The sequence below is a fragment of the Eurosta solidaginis genome, chromosome 1 (assembly GCF_040869045.1).
Source record: "Eurosta solidaginis isolate ZX-2024a chromosome 1, ASM4086904v1, whole genome shotgun sequence".
NCBI lineage: Eukaryota > Metazoa > Arthropoda > Insecta > Diptera > Tephritidae > Eurosta > Eurosta solidaginis.
The window spans coordinates 214,768,459-214,791,618 of NC_090319.1; the positions used below are offsets into that span (position 1 = coordinate 214,768,459).

Below are 23,160 nucleotides of genomic sequence, written 5' to 3' on the forward strand. Positions count from 1 at the left end.
TTAACCTGTTTACTTATTTCCCCTTTTTGTGTCTCGGGCAATCTATAGTTTTTTATGTAGACTGGTGTGTTGTCTTTAATGTGTAGTTTTTGTTTGTAAAAATTATTAGTGGAAATTAGTTCTGTTTCTAGCGCAAAAATGTCTATGAATTCTGTGCATAATGAAGTTAATTGTGAGTTGACAAATTTTGGGAAATTTTTGGTTAATCTTTTTAATTTTTCTGTGTCATTACTCTGTTTAAATTGTGTGTTTGTTTTAATTAAATTATAGTCATCTAAGTTTTCAGTGTGTATTTTGTAATTTTGAATAGTTGTGTTTTTATGTGTGGTGTTAATAATTCTGACAAAAGTTTGATCGTTGTTTGTGATTGTGTTTGCTACAAAAATGCCTTCCGCGAGTTCTTGGTGGGGTATGAAGATGGTTTTGTTATCAGTGTTTACTGTTACCTGTCTAATGACTTCAGATCTAGCAGGGATTGTAATTGTGTTGGCGGTCAGGTAATTTGTTAGATACATTGTGATGGATTGGGGGAAATCGTATGGTCTTAGAATTACTTTATCCTCTGTTTTTCCATAGCCTAAAATACAATTATATTTTTTAGTAAAGTCTAATCCTATGATTCCATCGCATGGTATTGGGAAGTCGTCTGCTACAACGTGAAATTTATGATAAATTGGAAGGTCATCACCTTTTAAATCCGCTTTTATTGTGCCTATTATGTTGGTTATACCTTGACCTATGCCCTTTAACTCCATTATTTGTGTTGTATTTATTCTCTATTTGATTCTTTTTAATAATTGAGATATCCTCTCCTGTATCTACTAAAAAATTGGAAATTGAGTTATTTAATGATGTTCTTGTAGATATATAACTGTTTAAATGTAGGTTTAGTACATATATTTTTCTATTTATTGATCTTGAAGTGGAGTTTCCTGGTTTTCCTGCTGATTTAAACTTCGCACGTTGCGAGTCTGATTGTAAGGTCTGTTATTGTTTTAGGTTTGTGACCCTCGTCGGGAATTATTACTATTATTGCTGTTTGTTCCAAGGTTGTTATTGTATCTCTGTTGCGGCCCAAATCTTCTACCTCGGTAATTCCCATAGTTGTTACTTCGGTAACCCCCACGGAAATTACTCCGGTATTGATTTTGTTGCCGTATATTTAAGATTGTATTTGAGCTACCCGTTATTTCGGTACAGCTATTTGTAAATTTTGAAATCGCATCATTCATTGTTGCGAACGTTCCTGCCTGCATAATCATTTTTACTTTCTCATTCGAGCAGTTCTTACACATCGCTTTGACTGCTGCCTAGGTTGCATATCTGGTTGCCAAGTCTGGATTTAAGCCATCTGAGATATATGCTCCTTCCAGGGACCTAGTTATTTTTTCTATTTCCGCTGTGTACTGATTTGCAGTTTTGCTGCGCTGTTGGATATTTAGGAGTTTTGCTGTCAAAACCTCCACTGACTCGCCTTTTATTGCCGTACGCAATTTTAATTTTATTTGTGAGATAGTAGTTTCGTTGCTAATAAAGTTTTTTGCAGTACCTTTAAGCTTGGTCTTTATCATGGTTATAACTAAGGCTTCATGATTATCCTTGATTTGGTCGAGAATATCAAGGGCATCTAAGAAACTGTGCAAATTTTCAGGCTTGCCATCAAATTCTGGTAACACCGATGAGGCAGTTTTGATGAATTCTACAACTCTTTGTGCCATTGTGATGTTTATGAGTGGGGTATGTATTGGTTTCTGTTCTTCCACTGATGAGGATTGACTCAATGCTGGTGAAGGGGTGCGGTTTCGTGAAGGTTCGGTTAGAACGGAGTTAAAATCAATTTGAAGATTTTCCTCTACTGTAGTTGGTATCGATATTTCTATGTTCTATCTTGCTAAAGAGGATACTAATTTGTCGCGTACGTGGGAAAAGAATTGGTAAGCTTCTGCTTGGTGTTCTTTAGTGAGTATATTATTTACTGTATTGATTATCTGTCTTATATTATTTAGGGCTTCTACGATCGTGTTTAAATGTTTAACTATAGTTTCTGGCTTTATGGTTACGTTTTTATTTATGAATTTGTATGCTTTTTCCGCTTTAGTTTTTTCTTCAGATAATTTGTTATGAATTTCTTGCCATTTACTCATTTTATTTAAATGCGTTGTTGTACATTATTTGATTGTCTACATTTACTTTTAATGTAATTTTTTATTAAAATTGCAAGTGGAGAATCAAGAATGTAATTACGCATGCAAATATAGTTAACCATTTATCTGGGTTTTCTTCTTTATTTTCTACACTCAATTTTGGTTCATATGTGATTAATTTATTTGCAGGATTTTTCTCAGTATTTTCTTTGCCAAATTCATAACCAGCTATCGCTATCATTATGCCTCCAGCTATTGTAGTCCACAAAGATATTTTAGTGAATTTTTCTAACAAAGGGCTATTTGAAACTGTCGGAAGTTAACTGCCTATTTTAAAAAATGTCCTAAATATTCCAATTTACTTTAAAAGTCTATGCAAAATTTTGCTGGGAAAATTTGTTTAATTTAAGATTTTTGGCATTTTAATGTAAAATTTTTTTTTTCGATTAACAAAATATTAAAAATTAATTTCTGTCATTTTCAATGACGGCGTTTCACAAAAAAATGTTTTTCAACTACAATATTTTAAATTTTTTTTTTCAAATAAGAAATTTTGATTTTCTTGCTACTTATTTTTTTTCATGACATTTCTATTGGGCTAGCCCTATTGTGACAGAATTTATTCTAAAAATTCTGATAAAAAAATTTCCTAAGCAAAAACTAAGTTTTTGCTCATGGTTTAGCATCCATAAGGCCGCTCAATTGATTCTAATCTTAAATGTACATGTAATGTAACAACTTTTAACTATACTTATTTAAAGCTAACAGCCGCCAGTCGTTCTTGAATCTTCTTTCTTTTGCTGCCAGGCTAATGGTCAATTTTCCATTTCTCTATGCTGCTAACTGTTTTCCTTTTTGCTGCTTAGTCTATTGGCCAATTCTGTATTCCACTTCTCTATGCTGCTAACTGCTGTTGCTGTTATTTTGTTGCAAGCCCATCAAATCTCTTCTGGTTGTTGAAAGTCTATCCAATCTCTTCTGGTTGTTGAAAGTCCATCAAATCTTTTCTGGTTGTTAAAAGTCCATCAAATCTTTTTTGGTTGTTAAAAGTTCATCAAGTTTCTTCTGGTTTCCAAAGTTTTTGTCGGATTTGTTTAGGCCAGGATATCCTCTAGCTTCGAACCAGTTTGTTACCATTACTTTTTAAAATGATTTTAAATAAAAAGAACTTGGCAGGATCTCTTCCAGTAAGATACTTCAAATAATTATCGCTTGTTAGGCAAATTTTATGTTTTAAGGGTCCAACTGGCAGGATCTTCCTCAAACTAGATTTTTTAGCAGTTTTGCCAATTTCAAATCTAGTCTGACAGGATCGCCATGTAATATTTCCGAACAATAATAAAATAGATGCGCTGAAATTTAGCGTCAGAATGATATTTCCTTTTTATTGAAAAAATTCTTTCCTATTTATACAAAAGTTCTTAACCTATACATATATACATTCTTACATTAATAATTACATACATGAGGTGCATGACTCAATATTAAAAAATGCTTTATCAGCGAATTATTATATTGACCTACATATTGTCAATATGATTCCTACTTGAGCAATTTCGGTATGACGCATTAATGCATTAGGTGACTTAGTGAAAGCGAACGAACTTATGGTAGTTACCTGGGTCAATGAGCGAGCGTTTGTAATGTTAAGCGTGTTTGAAATGGGGTGAATTCCACGCGATACTACAATATATATATATATTTTTTTTTTGTTTTTATCGGAAACTATATGATGCGAAAATCGATGTTTATATAGTACTCTAACGACAGTGATGGCCATATAAAATGCTGAGATTTTAAATTTAAATTTTTAAGAAATTTTAAATGAGGAGATAAATTTAGTAATTTTCATATTGAAATTAATGTACGGTCGTACAACATGTTTAGCGTCAGCAGACACAACATACTTGTGACGACGCAAATATTGTAGACCACCGGTAAGATTATTTTTGAGGTTTTCTTCTCCGTTCAGTGACTTTCCGCTCAGGTTCGGGACAAACCATTTGCAACAGTTACAGCGCATTATAAACATACATTTAAACAAAAATGAATTTATTCAATCATTAATAAAAAAGGAATACGTGTCTAAGAGACAGGGTTATGGGGGTTGTGACCAATGGCGGATACAGGGGGGGGGGGGGGGGGGGGGGGGGGATCGCCCCAGACCTACCTGAATAAATATTGGGCGTGCTTAAAATTGAGATTGAATGAAATATTTCTTATCTTCTTTTGTCTGCTTGTCTAGCGAAAAAAGGTAAATAATAAATAAGTGAGTTTTGCTTTTTCCGCTTATTGCCGCAGATATGCCATGGTTTGTGAATAAAATAGTTGAAACATAGTGACCTTGCAAAACATAAAAAAATTCTTCATATCACCAACCAACTTCATTTTTTTTATAAAAGTTCCGGAACACACCATTTATGCAATATCAGAGCCACTGATGACCTGATACGAAACTTTTATTCTCTCTCAATTCGTTTCCAGGAATGGGGCTCGAAATCAGCTGTCTGTTCTTTCAATTGTAAACAAAAGCTCTTCATATCACCAACCAACTTCATTTTTTTTTTATAAAAGTTCCGGAACACACCTAATATGTCGTTTCATTTATGCAATATCAGAGCCACTGATGATCTGATACGAAACTTGTATTCTCTCTCAATTCGTTTCCAGGAATGGGGCTCGAAATCAGCTGTCTGTTCATTCAATTGTAAACAAAAATTCTTCATATCACCAACCAACTTCATTTTTTTTTATAAAAGTTCCGGAACACACCTAATATGTCGTTTCATTTATGCAATATCAGAGCCACTGATGACCTGATATGAAACTTTTATTCTCTCTCAATTCGTTTCCAGGAATGGGGCTCGAAATGAGCTGTTTGTTCATTCAATTGTAAACAAAAGTTCATTCGTTGTAAACAAAAGTTCATTCGTTTCCAAGAATGGGGTCTGAAGTCAAATTATTCATCTCTTTTTTTCCTTTTTTGATTGCTGCAATAGATATAGATTCAAAATAACTCCACTTAGTTAAAGCCACAAGTGAGCTGTACAAAATCATTTCTTGATTGTTTTTTGTTCGAATTCTTTCAATTAGTTGAGCTAATTTGAGTGCTTAAAGATAAATTCGATACGTTTATTTGTAATTATGTCAAAATGGTGTTCTGAAGTTAATCATTAATTTATATTACTGACTTCCATGGCAAAAATGGATTTTGAGCTTTCGGCCATGATCGTCCCCCCCTCATCTGGAGACCTGTATCCGCCCCTGGTTGTGACGCAATAGTTTTAAACTACGTATTTAATATAGTCAGCAGATATTTTTTAATTCCGAATATCGAGTTGCAAAGGTCTACGTTTTTATAATGTTTATTGAAATCCTGTAATAGGCTACGAAGCGGTTCATGCATTTCAAAGTTTGATTTGCAAATAATTATGCGCAGCAGTTGAAACAAGTCTAGGAACATTGAACTGAATTTCGCCGAGCAAGAAGGGTATAGAAACAGTCCCTCTAATAAGTTTTACAATAAATAAGGCACCAAGCATTTCTCTACGGCTCTGTAACGAAGGCAACTGTAAAAGTTTCAACCAGCTGCTGTAGCGCGGAAGATTCCGCGACGTATCCCATGGTAAGTGTCTCAAAGCAAAAAGCGAAAACTGTTTTTGAACCGATTCCATAATGAACCAGATAACGTGGGCTCCTGATTACAGAAGCATACTCCAATATGGGCCTCACGAATGATGTAAAGAGAGTTTAGTAACGTAATAGTCGTTAAATTCCTTGGACCATCGTTTGACAAACGCCAATGTAACTTTAGCCTTATTTACACAAAATTCAATATGTAATTTAAAATCGAGCCTGCGTTCCATTAATACGCCTAGTGTAGCATGTCTTGGAATTCGTTCTACTTTCACTGCATTCAATACATACATACTCATATGTAGCCAAATATTAATACCCAAAATAGCCAATTGAGCTCAGCATGTATTTATTAGAGCGCTGCATAAATGTAATCGTACAAGTGTATACAGTTGTACTTTTAGTTTTCCACCACTGTACTATGTATGCACATTTGAGAATGAGTTAGTTGTGTCAATACAACACAACTTTAATTTAGTGTTGCAACACTACTCGAACTCATTTTCAGGCGCAACCATTTCCATTCGTTCAGTTTTACTCGTGTTTGTACTGTCGTGTAAGAACTCGGGTGCCAACTCGTTTACCACGTGTACACTAGTACTTTTTGTTTTGCTTGTTTGTTTGCTCAAGTATAACTTGTTAAGCCCGTATAGAAATGGTAAGTTAAATTTATGTTACAAAATATAGCCAATTTTTCTTACTAAACTGTTATATTTTGATGAAATATCTTATAGAATGAAATGGAAATCAATAACCAATTCGATCGAAATACACTTAAGCAAAAGATTTTGAGTGGTTGCTATAAAATAAATGACAAAAGAGGGCGAAGCAAGGTTTGGGAAAGTTTCGGGAAAATAATGAATGATACGGGTGGGGAAATAGACAGTCTCGTAGCATGTAGAAACTGTTATTCAATATTTACTTTTAAAAATAATAGCACCTCAAATTTAGTAAAGCACAAATCCTATATAAATTCAAAAAAGTGTGGTTCGACTCCGGAAGAGAAAATTGAAACAGATGTGGAAACAAAAAAAAAGTGTACAGAGAAAATTACCGAATGGAGTGTGCAAAATTGCCGACTTTTCGGAATAGTTGAAGACTTCGGTTTAAAAAATTTTGCGGAGTTTTTAATAGAGGTAGGTGCGAAATTTGGAGCAAATGTTAATTTGGAAGCATTACTACCTCATCCGACGACGATTTCGAGAAATATCACTCGTTTGTATAAAATACAGTTTGAAAACCTTAAGACGGAAATAAAAAACGTAAAAGATATTGGATATAGTCTCACGTCAGACATTTGGACAGATGACTACTATCACACTTCATTTGTTTGCTTAACGATGCACTACGTAAGAGAAGGACGATTACAAAATAAGCTGCTAGGTATAAAATCGATGAAGGGTGAACCTTGCACATGTAAGTATTTTGTTTTTTTTTTTTTGTAAATAAAATATTCTAGTAGAAAGTTACACAGAAGAGACTGTAAGAAATATAATTTCCAGATATGAACATAAGAAATAAAATAAGCGAATTGCTGAACATTTTTGATTGCGAACTGAACGAGCCTGTCATTGTTGTTACAGACGGGGGACCAAATATGTTAGCAGCGTTTCGACAAAATAATCACATAAATTGTTTCAACCATTTGTTGCTTAATACTATTGAGAAATCAATTAATGAGCAGCCGCAAGTATCACAAATATGTAGTAAATGCACCAGACTAGTGAAATATTTCAAAAAATGTGGTTGTATTTCTATCCTGAATACCTCTTTGAAGAGCTTTTCTCACACACGCTGGAACACAATGTATTATTTACTGGATTCAGTAGCAAAAAACTGGATAGAAATTACCAATATTTTGACAGAAAAAAATAAGATTAATTTAATTAGTAATATAAATTTGAGTATTGTGAATGAACTAGCAAACATACTTACAATTTTCACAGAAACTTCAGAAAAGTTGGAAGGATCGTCTTATGTAACACTTCATTTGACTACCGTTCACCTCTTGCATTTGAAAAATGCATGTTCACAGAATGAGAGGGTTTGGAAATAATTAAAGGTTTTAAGGCAGAACTACTCACTAAATTAGAAATGGTGGTGGAAAGTAATTTATCAGTATTCCACAAAATTGCCTTATTCCTTTATCCACCAGCTAATATGAAAAAAATTTATTAACAATGAAATAAAAAAATTGATGGAAATGCACATAAATAATAGTGAAAATCAAAACGATTCTTTAAACCCAGCATGCACATCGCGCGAAGCCGAGCTTCTACAAGCTTTCCTTCAAGCTCCACACATAATGACGCAGCCTGAAGACAATATATTGAATGAACTCCATCGATACGAAAATATTAACGTGTCATATTACGATGGTTTCGACGTTTTACAGTGGTGGGATGAGCACAAGACCCAATTCCCACTTATATTTAAAGTAAGTTGTCAGGTACTGGCTACTCCTGCAAGTAGCGCTCCATCCGAAAGGACATTCTCTTCAGCTAAAAACGTACTTTCCCAAAAAAAGCAGTGTTATTGGCTCCAGACCAACTCATTTTAACAAGATAATGTTTCTTCACTCCAATTTTATTAACAGTCGGTCAGATTAAAATAGTGTTTGGTTTTTACTTTTATATATGAAGTTATTGTTTATATGTACATATGTATCTCATTTGCACTAAGCCCTTAAATGCAGCAAAAAGTTTTGTAATGATATCCTTGGTGTTCTATACCAATTGAATTTATGGTTTGTGTTTATACACTAAATGAATAATTTAAGTTTGTTACGTTCACACCTTTATGTTATTAAAAAGTGCCTTTACATACATGTTTTTTCGTTTTTTACTGTTTGCTAATTGGAATGTAGTTACTACTGTAACGTCTTTCTGCCTACATTCAAATTAGGATTTTCAAACATTTGCTACAATTGTTCAGTTGTATACAACTGTTTTCACTGCAATACTCGTGTAGAGGTTGTATACAACTGATCATACAGTTCGAATACATTGTCTGAAACACACCCGCATCTCAGACAAATGCTACACTACACGATCGTTATTCCATTCGGTGTGAGTTCGTACATGATAGCATTCAAACGAAAACGAAACCATGTACTTCACTACAAGAAAAATATATAGTCCACTCATAAGGGCGTTTGAATGCATTCATGCAGAGCTCTAGTATTTATGCATAATTGCACATATGATTCACATTTGTTTACGTTTGTCAATTCGTCACGTTGACCGACGAACCCAGTGCACACATATATATGTACATTTGTATCTATATAGGTTATTGCAATGCATACCATATGCTGACTTGCACATACATATGAAATTATGTATATTTAGGTTGTAAGTATTAGTGTAAATAGGTTTTTCCAATAAGAAATTTTGCATAAAAGGGAAAGAATTTTCCAAAAAAACAATGTTGTTCTAACATCCAACTAAACCAATTTCATTTCAATTACATGGCGATCCTGCCAATAGATCGAAAAAGAGCAAAAGTGCTAGTAAAAAAGCAAACTGCTAAAAGATCCTGCTGGATAAATATCCTGCCAAATTTTTTTTTAAGTCAAAAACTAATGGCCACAAACCGGTGCCAAAAGAAAAGGTATAGGGATGGCAAAATTAAATTGACTTAAATTGATGAATGTTTGCGGGCAATTGGTTAAAATCTTCCAGAATCGAATTTTCGAAGTATTTTCACTTACTCTTCGAGCAATTTTGAGGCTTTGTGACATTTTGACAAGGATGCAAGCGACTTCATATTATTAGCAGAACTTAGGTATTTATTTGGTACACTCAGCGAAAATTAAGCAATGAAGAATTTGGACAATTGGCAATGGTAATTACTAGGGATATGGACGAATGACTGCCAGCAAGCATAAAAAAAGGAGTGGAATATCATCGGGACGACCAATATTCTGACTGGCAACATGACTGGCAGCAAATAAGTATTTAGATTAATATTAAATTTAGAAATAATTTGGAAACCTCACAGTTGCTCAACCAAAAGCAGAAATCTTTGAGTTTTGCCAGAATTAACACATTTTTTTTTAAATAAATAAACCTCATAAATTTACATAAAAATAAAATGTTTAGGACAAATTAAGAACGTTGTTTTTCCGATGACACAAATAACAAAAGAAGAGTTTGATGCCAGCTTTAAAAAATTGCACAAACTCAGCCTAAAAAGAGAAAAAAGTTTGAAGCCCAAAGTGGCATAGAAAAGAAAATGGCATAGAAATAAAAATAGCAAAGAAATTAATTTTAAACAACATTTCGTAAAATTAATTAAATAAGAATAAATAAACTATACTTAACTATTGATAATTTAAAAAAAAAAATTTTAAATTTTTTTTAAGAAAAATTGTAAGTAAATTAGAAATGTAAAAATATAAACGTAAAACAAATTTTTTAAGAAAATTAAAAATTTTAGAAATTTTTTTTTTTAAATAATAATTTTTATAATGTTAAAATAGAACACCTAGATTCAATAAAAGACCAAGGAATAAAAACAAAGAAATTTTATTAAAGGAAATTTCCAAATGTCTCGATGGAAACAATTGGCAAAAGGCATTATGATAGCAATAGCTGAATATGAGATAGGAAAAGAAAACTCTGAAAAATCAGAGAACGGAATAGTTAAATATGTGCCACCAGTTGAAGTAGGTACGAAAAATATTCCAAACATTCCAGATGTTTGGTTAGCAGTTCTGATTTGCGTATTCTTGCTGTTGATCATTGCAATAACTACGATACTCAAAAATTATATGAAACATAAATATAGACAGTTGAAAAGCATTCAAGGGCGTATCTAAAACTACATTTGAATAAGATATAAATATCCATTTTAGTACCTTATTATTTAAAACTCAATCTGATTTTGAGGAAGAGCAGCAAACAATTAAAAGTAATCCTTTACATTGTAACCCTAAAAATGTCTCAATCAACAGTAGAATTTATTGAGACAGCTTCATCAGCACTGTCCAAATTCGAAGACAAACCAAGAATTTGCATAATTTTTTTGAATGCTCCTGATATCTTTGAACAAATCAAAGAAATTCATGAAGCAATAGCAAAATTCATATTAGATACCACAGTAGTTGCTATGAAAGTTATCAAAATAACAGCTACGGAGGCTGTCAAGGTAGATGATTTAGACCACATCCCCCATAAAACAATAATTTTTCACAAAATAATGCTTTGTTAAAAAATTATGTCGGTGGAAGCATGCAAAGCACTAAAAGATCAGAATAAACCAGCCAATAATAACAACAAGAATGAAGAAAGTAAAAGTCACAAAGAGAACGTTATAATATTGTTACGAATATTAGCAAAACTAAGGAGTGCTGCCGTCTCTAAGCCGATGCGAAGCAGTGACGTGAATGCACATCAATAATTCGATCATTATGTATCTACATAAACGAAACAATAACTGCGTCTACATATATGTACCATGTACGTATACGAGCAGCGGAGAGTCAATGCACTAACACATGCATATATCTGAGATACTCCTATAAGTATGCAATGAGAAAAATTATAAAATTGTGCAATTGTAGTTACAGCTGAGAAGTTTGAGAGCTACTGGACTAGTAGATTCTGGAAGCGGCTAGAAGATGTATAAAATTGTGCAATTTTAGTTATAGCTTAGAAGTTTGAGAGCTCATGGACAATGTTAGTAGATTCTAGAAAATGCGAACGAGGAAACCAAAGAGTATAAAAGGCGACAGATGTAGAGGTGCTGTAATTCAGTTTGATTTGAGTTGTCAAGCAGTTACGACTACGACGATATCTAGCGACCAATAGCAGTATTATTTTGAAAGTCAGTTTCATTTAAGCTATCAGTTTGGTTATTAAGCTGTTCGTTGCACAGTTTGAGTGTTATTGTGAAGTATTTTAATAAAGGCCATTTTTCCATTATTCAATATTGGAGTTATTTATTCAACAGTTTAGCGATACGAACCTAGCAAAAGGGCAAATAAGAGGATTTGCAGCAAATTCGTTACAATTGGTGTCAGAAGAGGAATTGTTGAATAAATTCCGGAGGAAAACAAGGACATGGCAAAGTTCAGTGAATTGAAGATCCAGAAACTGAAGAAGGAGTTGGAGAGCCGTGGATTGAATACAAGCGGCGTTAAACTCGAACTTCAGGCACGGCTACGAGAGGCAATGGAAGCAGAAGGAATTGATGTGGACGAGTATGTATTTTATCCTGATGGGGACAAGACAACAACAAAAATTGAAGAGAAAAACGAAACATCGCAGACAGTTACGTGCACAGACTTGAACATGATTTTGGCTGCAATATCTGCTCAAACATCGACAATGTCATCCCAACTAGAAGAACAGAAAACGTATATGTCATCTCAACTAGAAGGACAGAAAACGTATATGTCATCTCAACTAGAAGAACAGAAAACGTATATGTCATCACAGATGGAATCCCAAGAGACACGAATAACATCGAAGATTGAAGCAGTATATTTCAGGTGCACCATTTGAAAGGATCGCCATAGATGTCGCAGGTCCATTTCCTACTAGCAACCGCGGAAACAAATACGTACTGGTGGTTATGGATTATTTCAGTAAATGGCCAGAGGTATACCCAATACCAAACCAAGAAGCAGAAACAGTAGCAGAAGTGGTTAAAAACTAATGGGTTGCAAGGTATGGTGTACCAATGGAGTTACATTCTGACCAAGGCAGGAATTTTGAATCAGCTGTGTTCCAAGAAATGTGCAAGAAGTTGGGCATTCGAAAAACACGGACAACTGCATTGCATCCTCAGTCCGATGGTATGGTGGAACGCTTCAATAGAACATTGGATGAGCATTTAAGGAAAGTAGTAGACAAGTACCATAAGGACTGGGATACACACATATCATTATTCTTGATGGCCTACCGAACGGCAGTACATGACACAACGGGCCAAACTCCCGCAAAGGTAATTTTTGGCAATGACCTTCGACTGCCAGCTGATTTGAAGTATGAGATAGATGCCGATGCGGAGAGGAATGTCAAGAAATCCACTGGTGTCTTGGAAGAACAGCTGAGAGAGATTCACGATCTGGTAAGGCAACGAGCAAAGATTATGAGTGACAAGATGAAAGCGAGGTACGATAAAGCAATTAATTCGGAAGGGTTTCGGGAAGGAGATTTGGTGCTGCTATACAACCCACAACGAAAAAAAGGTTTGTCCCCGAAAATGCAGTGTAACTGGGAAGGCCCATACAAAGTTGTAAAACGGATCAACGATGTAGTGTACCGCATACAAACCATTGGCAAACCACGAACCAAAATTAAAGTGGTTCATTTGGAGAGGCTAGCAGCGGTTAAATCGAGAGATTTGTCTAATCGGGACGATCAGACTTAGGTGGAGGGCAGTGTTACGAATATTAGCAAAACTACGGAGTGCTGCCGTCTCTAAGCCGATGCTAAGCAGTGACGTGAATGCACATCAATAATTCAATCATTATATATCTACATAAACGAAACAATAACTGAGTCTACATATATGTACCATGTACGTATATGAGCAGCGGAGAGTCAATGCACTAACACATGCATATATCTGAGATACTCCTATAAGTATGCAATGAGAAAAACTATAAAATTGTGCAATTGTAGTTACAGCTGAGAAGTTTGAGAGTTACTGGACTAGTAGATTCTGGATGCGCCTAGAAAATGTATAAAATTGTGCAATTTTAGTTATAGCTTAGAAGTTTGAGAGCTCATGGACAATGCTAGTAGATTCTAGAAAATGCGAACGAGGAAACGAAAGAGTATAAAAGGCGACAGATGTAGAGGCGCTGTAATTCAGTTTGATTTGAGTTATTAAGCAGTAACGACTACGACGATATCTAGCGAGCAATAGCAGTATTATTTTGAAAGCCAGTTTCATTTAAGCTATTCGTTGCACAGTTTGAGTGTTATTGTGAAGTATTTTAATAAAGGCCATTTTTCCATTATTCAACATTGGAGTTATTTATTCAACAGTTTAGCGATACGAACCTAGCAAAAGGGCAAATAAGAGGATTTGCAGCAAATTCGTTACAAAATATTAAGCGCTAAATAAATTTGCAAAAGACATGTCGCGCTCGCTTTCAATTCCCCAAAGGATATAAAATTCGTAGCAATATAGATACAATCAACCAAATTGTTGAGGATAAGATTGACTTAGGAAAATATTTTACCAGGCATTACTTTATATATATATATAAATGAATCGTGGTGAGTGTATGTTCTGCTTAAAACTTGAAAACTACTGGACCGACTTTTATAAAATTTTTTAGGTATATTATCTAGCTACCCGAATAGGCTACAGGCTATATTTCATACCGTTGGAAGGCTAGGGTCTTGAGACCAAAACGTGGACCCGGGTACCACTAGAATGTGTTTATACAATATGGAAATCAAATGAAAGCTGTTGATGGGTGCTTTACTGCAGAACAATTTTCAAACCTCTGGATAACTAGGGTCTCGAGTTATAGCCCAACGCGGACCCGGCTACCACTAGAATGTGTTTATGCAATATGGATATCAAATGAAAGCTGTTGATAAGGCCATTCGTAAAGAGTATTTTTTATACCGCTGGGTCACTAGAAGTAACATGAAAGTTCAAAACATGCTATCAAGCAATATTTCATGCCATTACTTCCATTGTAAACTTTACCAAGTAGCGCAACTAACAGCTGATCGCTCAAAATTAGTACACACACCCAAACTTCACTAATGGCCATATTACGGAAATCTTTAGGGAAATTCAAGTTCAATTTTTAAACAGACATAAAATGTTATAATTTTGGAATATATAGCATCTAGGGCAACCTAATTGCAGTAATTGAAAGAAAATGTTTGCTTATACACAAGTATTTAATTATTTTTTCTAAATTTATCTTTAATATTACTAGCATCTTCCCTCATATTGTGCACGTTTACTTCTTTTAAATCTTAAAACTTTAGTAGCGAGAAGGTCTATTCTTTCTTTGACCTTTTATATTGCATCATCCATGGGGATACAGATTCTGCTGCTCTTCTTGAGAAAATTAATTTTAATGTTCCAAGAAGAGGACTGAGAAGCTTTTACTATTTCTGTGGCATTAATAATAGAACTTATTATGCGAGAAATGCCCCAGTTACCCGCGCTATGAGTGAATTTAATAAGATCTCATATTTTATCGAGCTTGATTTCACTTTGTCGACGAATGTTTTTATTAATTTTTTAAAGTGTGTCTTTTAGTAAACTATACTTTTATATTAGTCTGTAAGTGCTAGTTTTTCATTGACTTGTTAACCTTTTGTATTTCTTAATTGTAGTCTGTTTTTTAATTGTATAAAAATTGTTAGTAGTCTGTAAGAATTTTGTTAATAATATGCAGTATAGTTTTTTCATTGATAGTCTGTAAGAACACGTGTTCATAGACTTAATAAATAAATAAATATTGATACAATGATTGAAGGAATATTAATCCAATGCAACTATGCTCTTCCTACTGTTCTTCATTCCATTCCATTCGAGTGCCTTCTTTCACTGAATTCGAGTGCATTCCACTCTATTCGCAACATAACCTCAATTTAAGCTGCCAAACTATATAGTAAACAATGATTACTTCGCGGGTATGGGATTAACCATGCTATTTTATATGAGAAAATTTTCTTCCACGTGGTGAATCCCATGCTCGCGTATTACGCAGAGTGTTGAATAGCAGCAACTCTCGATTACAGATGTCGCCCGTTCATGCTATAATATTCGTAGATATGACTAGCAGCAAATACTCTTTAAACATAAGATGGCGCATTGTAGAGTTCAAAAACTTTGTGGAAATTGTAGGACGGCTGTAAGAGGAACTCACCATACCTTTTGCATTCTGTCCGTTTTTTTAAGGCTATATAACTCCGTAATTTATTTTGCCTTTGGAAAAATAACCTATTTGAAAATAAGCTGGCTGAAAAACATTGGCATAACAGCTTAAGTTAAATCAACAATTAAATATCTCAGCCTAGCGATTTGTAGGAAAAGCTAATTTGTCTGATTGTTTCTTATTTGATCGATATAGGGTGTGTTCGAGCTGCAGCAGTGTTACGCCTTGTGACAGCACATAACGTTCTTCAGCAAAATTTGAGCGCGTTCGTTGAACGAAATGTTGACAATCTATTGATCATCGCTAGGAAATTAGCGACATTCCATCAAGTAAGCAGCACTTTAGCAATACTACTGTTATTATTTGGCTGCTCAAACACACCCATATTGATTGTGCATTAAATCTAAAATATAAAAATCAAAAATGACTACGTTTGTTATGTACGCAAGATTTATTTGGTTCAAAGTCACAGCCAATAATAGCCAAAGCCATTAATTTACATGGTTTATCAATTCTTCCTCTGATTCAAAAGCTAAACTACCAGCGCTACCGTCATCAGCTCAGTGTCATCATTGCCAGTACCGACAATAACACCAAACTCGTGCCTGTCAAACAAAAATCGTTCCACTCAATAGCGCAAGTGAAATGTACTACGCACTCACTACTGTGTAGCGTCAAAAAATCGCTTGGAGTCATTGAGCTGGCCTCGGTATTGGCGCTGGCGCCATGCAATTTACATCAATAAAATTGCGCGAATGGCCAGGCTTATGACTTTTTTAATCCAGAGTCGCAGCCGTCCCAATTTGTGGCGACTGAACGACTCTACAATGCTCCCTCTTATTAATCTACATTTTGATGAAAACTATCTTAACCTAACTTGGCCGAGTGAACGCGCAATTTTAGCAGCCAAAAATAGTGATGTTAATGAGTTAAACTGGACGATCCAAAACCAAATTCCGGGAGAATTACAATCTTACAAATCAATCGATCGAATTGATAATGAGGAGGATATATTAAATTATCTTACAGAATTTTTAAACTCTTTAGATTTGCCTGGAATGGCCCCTCATCATTTGCGTTTCAAAGCTGGCTGGATGTGTAGTTATTATGCTTCGTAATCTGCATGCACCAAAACTGTGTAATGGAACAAGATTGATTGTAACCAAGCTTATGAGCAATTTGATAATGGCAAAGCTTTTAAAAAGACCGTTCAAGGGAGAGGAATGCATTCAGTTTGCAGTGAAACTTGCATATGCGATGACCACGAACAAGTCACAAGGACAGTCGTTGCAAATCTGTGGCATAAATTTAGAGATACCATGCTTTTCAGACGGCCAACTATATGTAGCGTGTTCCCGAGTTGGGAAACCATCAACACTTTTTATTTACACTCCAGATCAGAAAACTAAAAATGTTGCGTATCGTGCAGCTTTGAATTGAGCACACTAATTACTCTGCCCTTTTTATAGGGTGCAATAAGATGAATAGAATTCAATGATACAATATTAATTTTTTTTTATTTTCTGAAACAAATATCCTTAACGTTGTGAATTTAATTCAAATCATAATTTTAATAAATTTATAACGTAAGTTATTAGCAATCACACATTTCTAACCAAAACTAGAAGTCTCGAAATTATTTCATTAAAACAATATATTTTGGGCAAAACGAAGTTTGGCGGGGTCAGCTAGTTCTTCATAAATATCATGACGATAAACATCATGACTATCTTCCAGCAGCCCCGCTGCACAGCAAGCCACAACAAGTGCGGCTGCTCCCATTCATACCTACAATCTCCGTAGTAGAGTCGGGAGCAATGCCGAGCATCAGCCCCTGCCCCGTCTCCCCCCCCCCCCCCTCTTTTTCGGAAGCAGGTCAGGGAAACAGAGTATTAGTCCCTACCTCCCTTTGCACCGTTTGCCAGCAAAGAATATATATGTTTGCGACATCCGCCCAATGCAGCTCCTGCCATGGACGGTGCCACTAGATGTTCTGGTCTCCGCGACGGCAACCCCCCGACGGGTTTCATTGCGCCATGTTGCCAGGCCGCATACCCGAATACACCTGGTACCCCAATGCTTACCCAAGGACGTCCAGTCCCAGGGCCACAGCAGCAGTTGCGTCCTAGCCTTCCACAACCCAGGCGTAGTCACCCGTCACTTACTCCCAGAGTGATGACTTCTCCCCCTTTGCACTTCAGAATTCTGCAGTTAAACTGTAATGGATTAACTGGGAAGATCACGGAGATAGTCGATTTCTTGAAGCAGCACAACATCCGCATTGCTGCGATTCAAGAGACTAAACTCACAGCAAGATCTGCTCTGCAAACCTGTTCTGGGTATAATGAGAAAAGATCGCGAGAGTGGAAATGGATGCGGCCTCGCGTTTATCATACACCACTCTGTGCAATATCACATATTTGATCCCGACATCGGCCGCAGGGACAGTGTCTTAGAACGTCAAGGCTTATCTGTCCGGTCAATCGATGCAAACCTAGAAATCATCAACATCTATATTCCTCTTGTCACCTGTTGCCCCAGTGGATACCACCCTAATATCAGCGCCTTACTCACTGGCAACAATCGCATTATCTTAGGCGATTGGCCATCACGTCTATGGCAGTCAAACTTGCGGGCGGACAGTATGGGTGAGATGTTGGCGGATCAAATAGAAGAAACGACGTTCTGCACAATAAATGGAGACGCCCCCACACGTATGGTAGGAAGCTCTCACAGTTCACCGGATATTTCAATCGTGAGCGCAGAACTCGTAAACTGCGTGAACTGGAAGCCGATGTTAGCATTGGCATCCGACCACCTGCCTATACTTATTTCGCTCGGGGCTCCCGCCGACTTCATCGTCACAAAAAAACTCACTTTCCTAAACTTTAAAAAAGGAAAGTGGGACGAATACAAATCCTTAACAGACAACCGCTTTGCTGCCTTCCTTATTCCGACAGATGCCCGCCAAAGGGAGCGTACTTTCCGCAAGGTCATTGAATCCGCTTCGGCTCGTTTCATTCCCGCCGGTAGAACTGCTGAAATTCGGCCCCACTTCCCGGCGGAGGCCGCAAGTTTAGCGAGAGGACGTGACCTTATAAGACAGCTCGATCGCGGCGACTCCCAAATAAGGGATATAAACCAACGCATCAGATTGCGTGTGGATGAACACAAGCGGACGAAATGGGAGGAGGTCCTAAGCGGTTGTAACCTCTCTGCCGGTGTGGGTAAACTTTTGTCCACCGTAAAGTCCCTACCGAATCCGTCTAGGCACAATGACAAAGTTTCCATCGCCTTTGGCGATAAAATGCTGCCGGATGCGAAAAGATGCGCGAGCTCTTTCTGCCGACAATATATATTGCATTCTACGGTCGACAAAGATAGACGGAGGGCCAACAGACACGCACATAAACATAAATTCAGCGCGTCACCAATTACCATCACCGTCAAAGAGGTTGAGGATGGCATCCGCCATGCCCGAAAAATTAAAAATGGCCAAGGTGGTCCCGCTACTAAAGCCTGGGAACCAGCTAACATAGGAGAATCATATCGCGCGATATCTCTCCTATCGCCAGTAGCCAAGACGATTGAAGCCATTTTGCTCCGCTACTTCAGCATGGCTTCAGAAAACTCCATAGCACCACCACCGCGCTAAACGCCATCAGTACCCAGATAAATTGCGGTTTAAATCAAAAACCCCACCACAGAACAGTACTCGTTGCGCTAGACCTATCAAAAGCTTTTGGTACGGTCAACCATGGCACGTTACTGTAAGACCTGGAAGGGTCTACCCTTCCCCCATGTCTTAAAAGGTGGACCGCAAATTATCTGGGTGGTCGGCAGGCATCGGTGCAATTTAGAAATGAAACATCAAAACCAAGAAGAATTAAACAAGGGGTGCCACAGGGTGGTGTCCTATCCCCACTTTTGTTTAACTTCTACATATCAAAGCTACCTTCGCCACCAGAAGGAGTTACTATCGTTTCCTACGCCGATGACTGCACAATAATGGCCACAGGCCGAGGCCCACAGATCGATGAGCTTTGCAACAGAATAAACGGCTGCCTCCCTGATCTCTCAAGTTTTTTCGCCTCGCGAAACTAGGCATTATCACCGACTAATTCCTCCGGCACCTTATTTACAACATGGACGTCCCAAATGTCGACCATTTTGAACATCCACGTCGATGGCACAACGCTACCGACTGTGCTACACTCCAAAATCTTGGGTGTGATGTTTGATCAGGATCTACATTTTGGTGAGCATGCAGCCGCAATTGTACCGAAAATCCGGAGCCGTAATAAAATCCTCAAATTCCTTGCTGGCAGTACCTGGGGAAAAGACAAAGAAACGCTCATTACCACATACAAAGCAATTGACCAGCTGATTACATGCTACGCGTCCCCTATATGGTCGCCAAGCCTAAAAACTACCCACTGGAAGAAGCTACAGGCCTGCCAAAACCCTGCTCCTAGAACTGCCACGGGCTGTCTTCTTGTGTCCCCAGAACGCCATCTACATAATGAGGCGAGAATACTCCCCATCAGGGGGAGAAATGAGATGCTCACCAAACATTTCCTGTTGAATACCCAGAAACTTGGACATCCCAACAGACATCTGATTGATGAGCCAACACCGACTAGGGGCTTAAGGAGTCATCTCCGTAAGCATTTTGAGGAAGTACGGCACCGAGCAGTTGTAGCCGTGATTTGTAAGCGTAGTTGCGGCCATTCAGATCGTGGGTACTTTCGAAGTATCATATAAGCCCGTCAATTATTAAATATTCGTCCTAATTGAGGCTCTGTTTTCCGTGCAGCCAATGGTGGACGCGGTCACTGAATGTTTCTTCCATAATCTCTCATACTTTTGCGTTACGAAAATGTTGAGCGAGCTCAAGGACAAGGGAGAGTAATTTGTATGTTTTATAAGCTTTAATGATGGCAAGTGCCGAATCTTTTTTTTTTTTTTTTATAACTACGACGAGCAGTCCACCCACGTACCTGCTTTTGTAATAATGTAACAATATGAGGAATCATTTCGTTACGTTGTTGTTCCAACGTGAACAATGTTTTAGGTGACATCAGTAATTGTTGCATTCATTGTATTAATTGCAACTAACTCTGGGAAATCGGGCTTATTGGCATTCTTCTCGGTTTTATTAACTTTAGCTATAGGATTCGTCGATGAGGTATGGGATGATGCAGTGCTATTAGCGTTCGATACTGAGCAGCTTGCAATTTCCGGATTGTTTGTTTGCTGTTGTTGTGATTGTGGTTCCGAAGCGCTTGTCGAGGAAACATTTAAGGCTACACTTCCATTTGCGGTTGTGTTGCTGGTACTGTCTTTGTTGACTGCCGCATCAATATTGGGCCAACGATCAACAGCTGCTGAGGCGGCCATATGTGCATAGGAAATAGGTGCAGATCCAGGAGATCCACTGCTTGTTGAACTTTTTGGTGTGTCAGGTGTTGTTGTGGTGGATGAGGCGGGTTTGTGTCTTTATTGTTGACTTTAGTGCGTGTGCCGCCTGAGGACGAGGCGAATATATGGATTTTGCCATCTGCTGTATGTTCTCTACTATGTAGCTCTGATGCTTTCGCATTTGTTGGCACTGAAGCGGTTAGCTGTGACGATGATTTTCGTGAACGTAGGAGTTTGTCTATTTTGCCGCAAATGTCCTGTAGTGCTTGACGTTTGGGTTTAATTTCCACTTTTCTAACTGGCATTTGCACTGCAGTAAATTTTGTATCGATCGACGACGGAAAGTCGGTTTCACCAACATCCTCACCACCAGCTTTTAGTGTAGCGGGAAATGATGTGTGTTCCGGAAGTATGCCGGACGGCTCATCATCATCGATGAATGTAAATTTTCTAGTATGTTCCAGCTGAATTTGTGTCAAGAATATGCCTTGATCTGCTTGACCCACACAAATAATACCGTTGTTCGCAGTCACTTGCAGTAACTTGGGTGGAAAATGAGTTTTAGGGAATTTGATTTTGTAGACGACCGGTGCATCAATTTGTATTTGACCACGCGATAATAATTCAATTTCACCAAGATAATTAGTCGTAGGTTTGCCGCGCATGGAGGGCGTAACTTTGATTTGTAGTGCTACGCTAGGATTCGGATTACGTATGGATAGCAAACCGAACCAGTCAGTGCCGTCGAAACGATACTGAAATACCTTCAGACAAGGACTTATGGGTATGCCTTGTGTAAAAATACGATTAATATGCTACAATATAATAATGATTGATGTGGTGATGTGAAAGTGCATTGCGAAAAAATTGTGATGAATTTATTTATTAAATGTATTTTTAAGCAAATTAAAATAAGATTTTCGGTGTTCTGACTGGGTACGGACTTCTGGCGCGACATGGTTTTAAATTAGACCTGCTCAATGATAGCAGATATAGTATTCCCCGGGTTGCAGGAGAGAACGACCGATCACGTTTGGTTGTCGTGCCGGACTAAGACTCCAGCGAAACTCTAGATCTAAAAGCGGCCAGTAGCACAAGTCCTACAAAGCTGCTAGTCTTTACCCCAAGGGCGGAGTTATTGTTTAGCATAGGTCCCGGTTTCTGATAAGGCTACCCAGTTTGGTTGCTGAGCAAAGTTCTACTAACACTATGAGCCCATTCCCGTCATAGGCGAGATGTGTGGGAAAATGTTGCCGTGATCATGGCGGCTATAAGGCACATATGCACCGACACACCGGTGAACGGCCCGCAAAATGTGATGTTTGCGGCAAATCGTTTTTATAGTTTCCACGATTTGAATGTACATGCGGTAACACATCGGCCTGAAAGACCGTTCGCACACGATCAATGTGGGTCAACGTTTCAGCGTACAAAGTCATTGCGTATACATAACGTTACGTTCTAAGAATCGTAAACATGAATGTAAAGTCGGTGGTATAGCCTTTGCGCAAACGGGGGTTTGAATGCCCATATGCGAAGTCATGATGCAGCATTGAGTCGTTGTATTATGGGTACTAATAGTACAATACCAATACCGATTACAGAGAATATGGGTAGTAGCATTAATATGGGAATACCAAGTTCACTCCTCGGTAATTCAGTTAATGTTGCTAATACAGTCGAAACCATAAAATCAGTTAATTCTATTACTGGGAATTTGCTAGAAGTAACTGTGCTGGCTTCTGTCACTAATTAGATTTATTGATAATTGGTATCACATTATGTGTTTTATGTACGGATATACGTACTACACAGGCAATATGTATTACGCATGCATATTCGTGTTTGTGTGCGCGTGATTCGGTCTAATTTTAAAATTTATCTTTTCATGTTAGTTTAAGCTCATCAATATGAAATACCTTGCTCACACCTTAGACCTCAATAATGTGTGTTGAAAATATAAGAAACACAATCCCACGCACTCAAACAAACAAGAAACAACCACAATTTAAAAACGTTTATAATGTTCATGATCAAGGCAAATTTAGTACCAATGCAATTGCAAATGCTTTCAATTATGTTCTTGTTGAG

General features: G+C 37.2%; 2 protein-coding genes and 1 pseudogene across 12 annotated transcripts in view; 1 reads left to right on the top strand and 2 right to left on the bottom strand.

The window, feature by feature from the left end:
- nvd (neverland) overlaps positions 1-23,160 on the bottom strand; it is a 2,324,292-nt gene that overhangs the window by 667,792 nt on the left and 1,633,340 nt on the right. The gene's annotated exons all lie outside the window — the stretch shown is intronic.
- The window catches only part of LOC137240991 (ubiquitin carboxyl-terminal hydrolase isozyme L5-like), a 90,329-nt pseudogene that overhangs the window by 29,735 nt on the left and 37,434 nt on the right, over positions 1-23,160 (top strand).
- LOC137238794 (uncharacterized) lies at positions 20,719-22,508 on the bottom strand. The gene is made up of 3 exons (XM_067763818.1): positions 22,365-22,508; positions 21,136-21,884; positions 20,719-21,085 (listed from the first exon to the last, which is right to left on the bottom strand). Exons 1-3 carry the CDS (start codon positions 22,506-22,508, stop codon positions 20,719-20,721), a joined length of 1,260 nt encoding a protein of 419 aa, XP_067619919.1.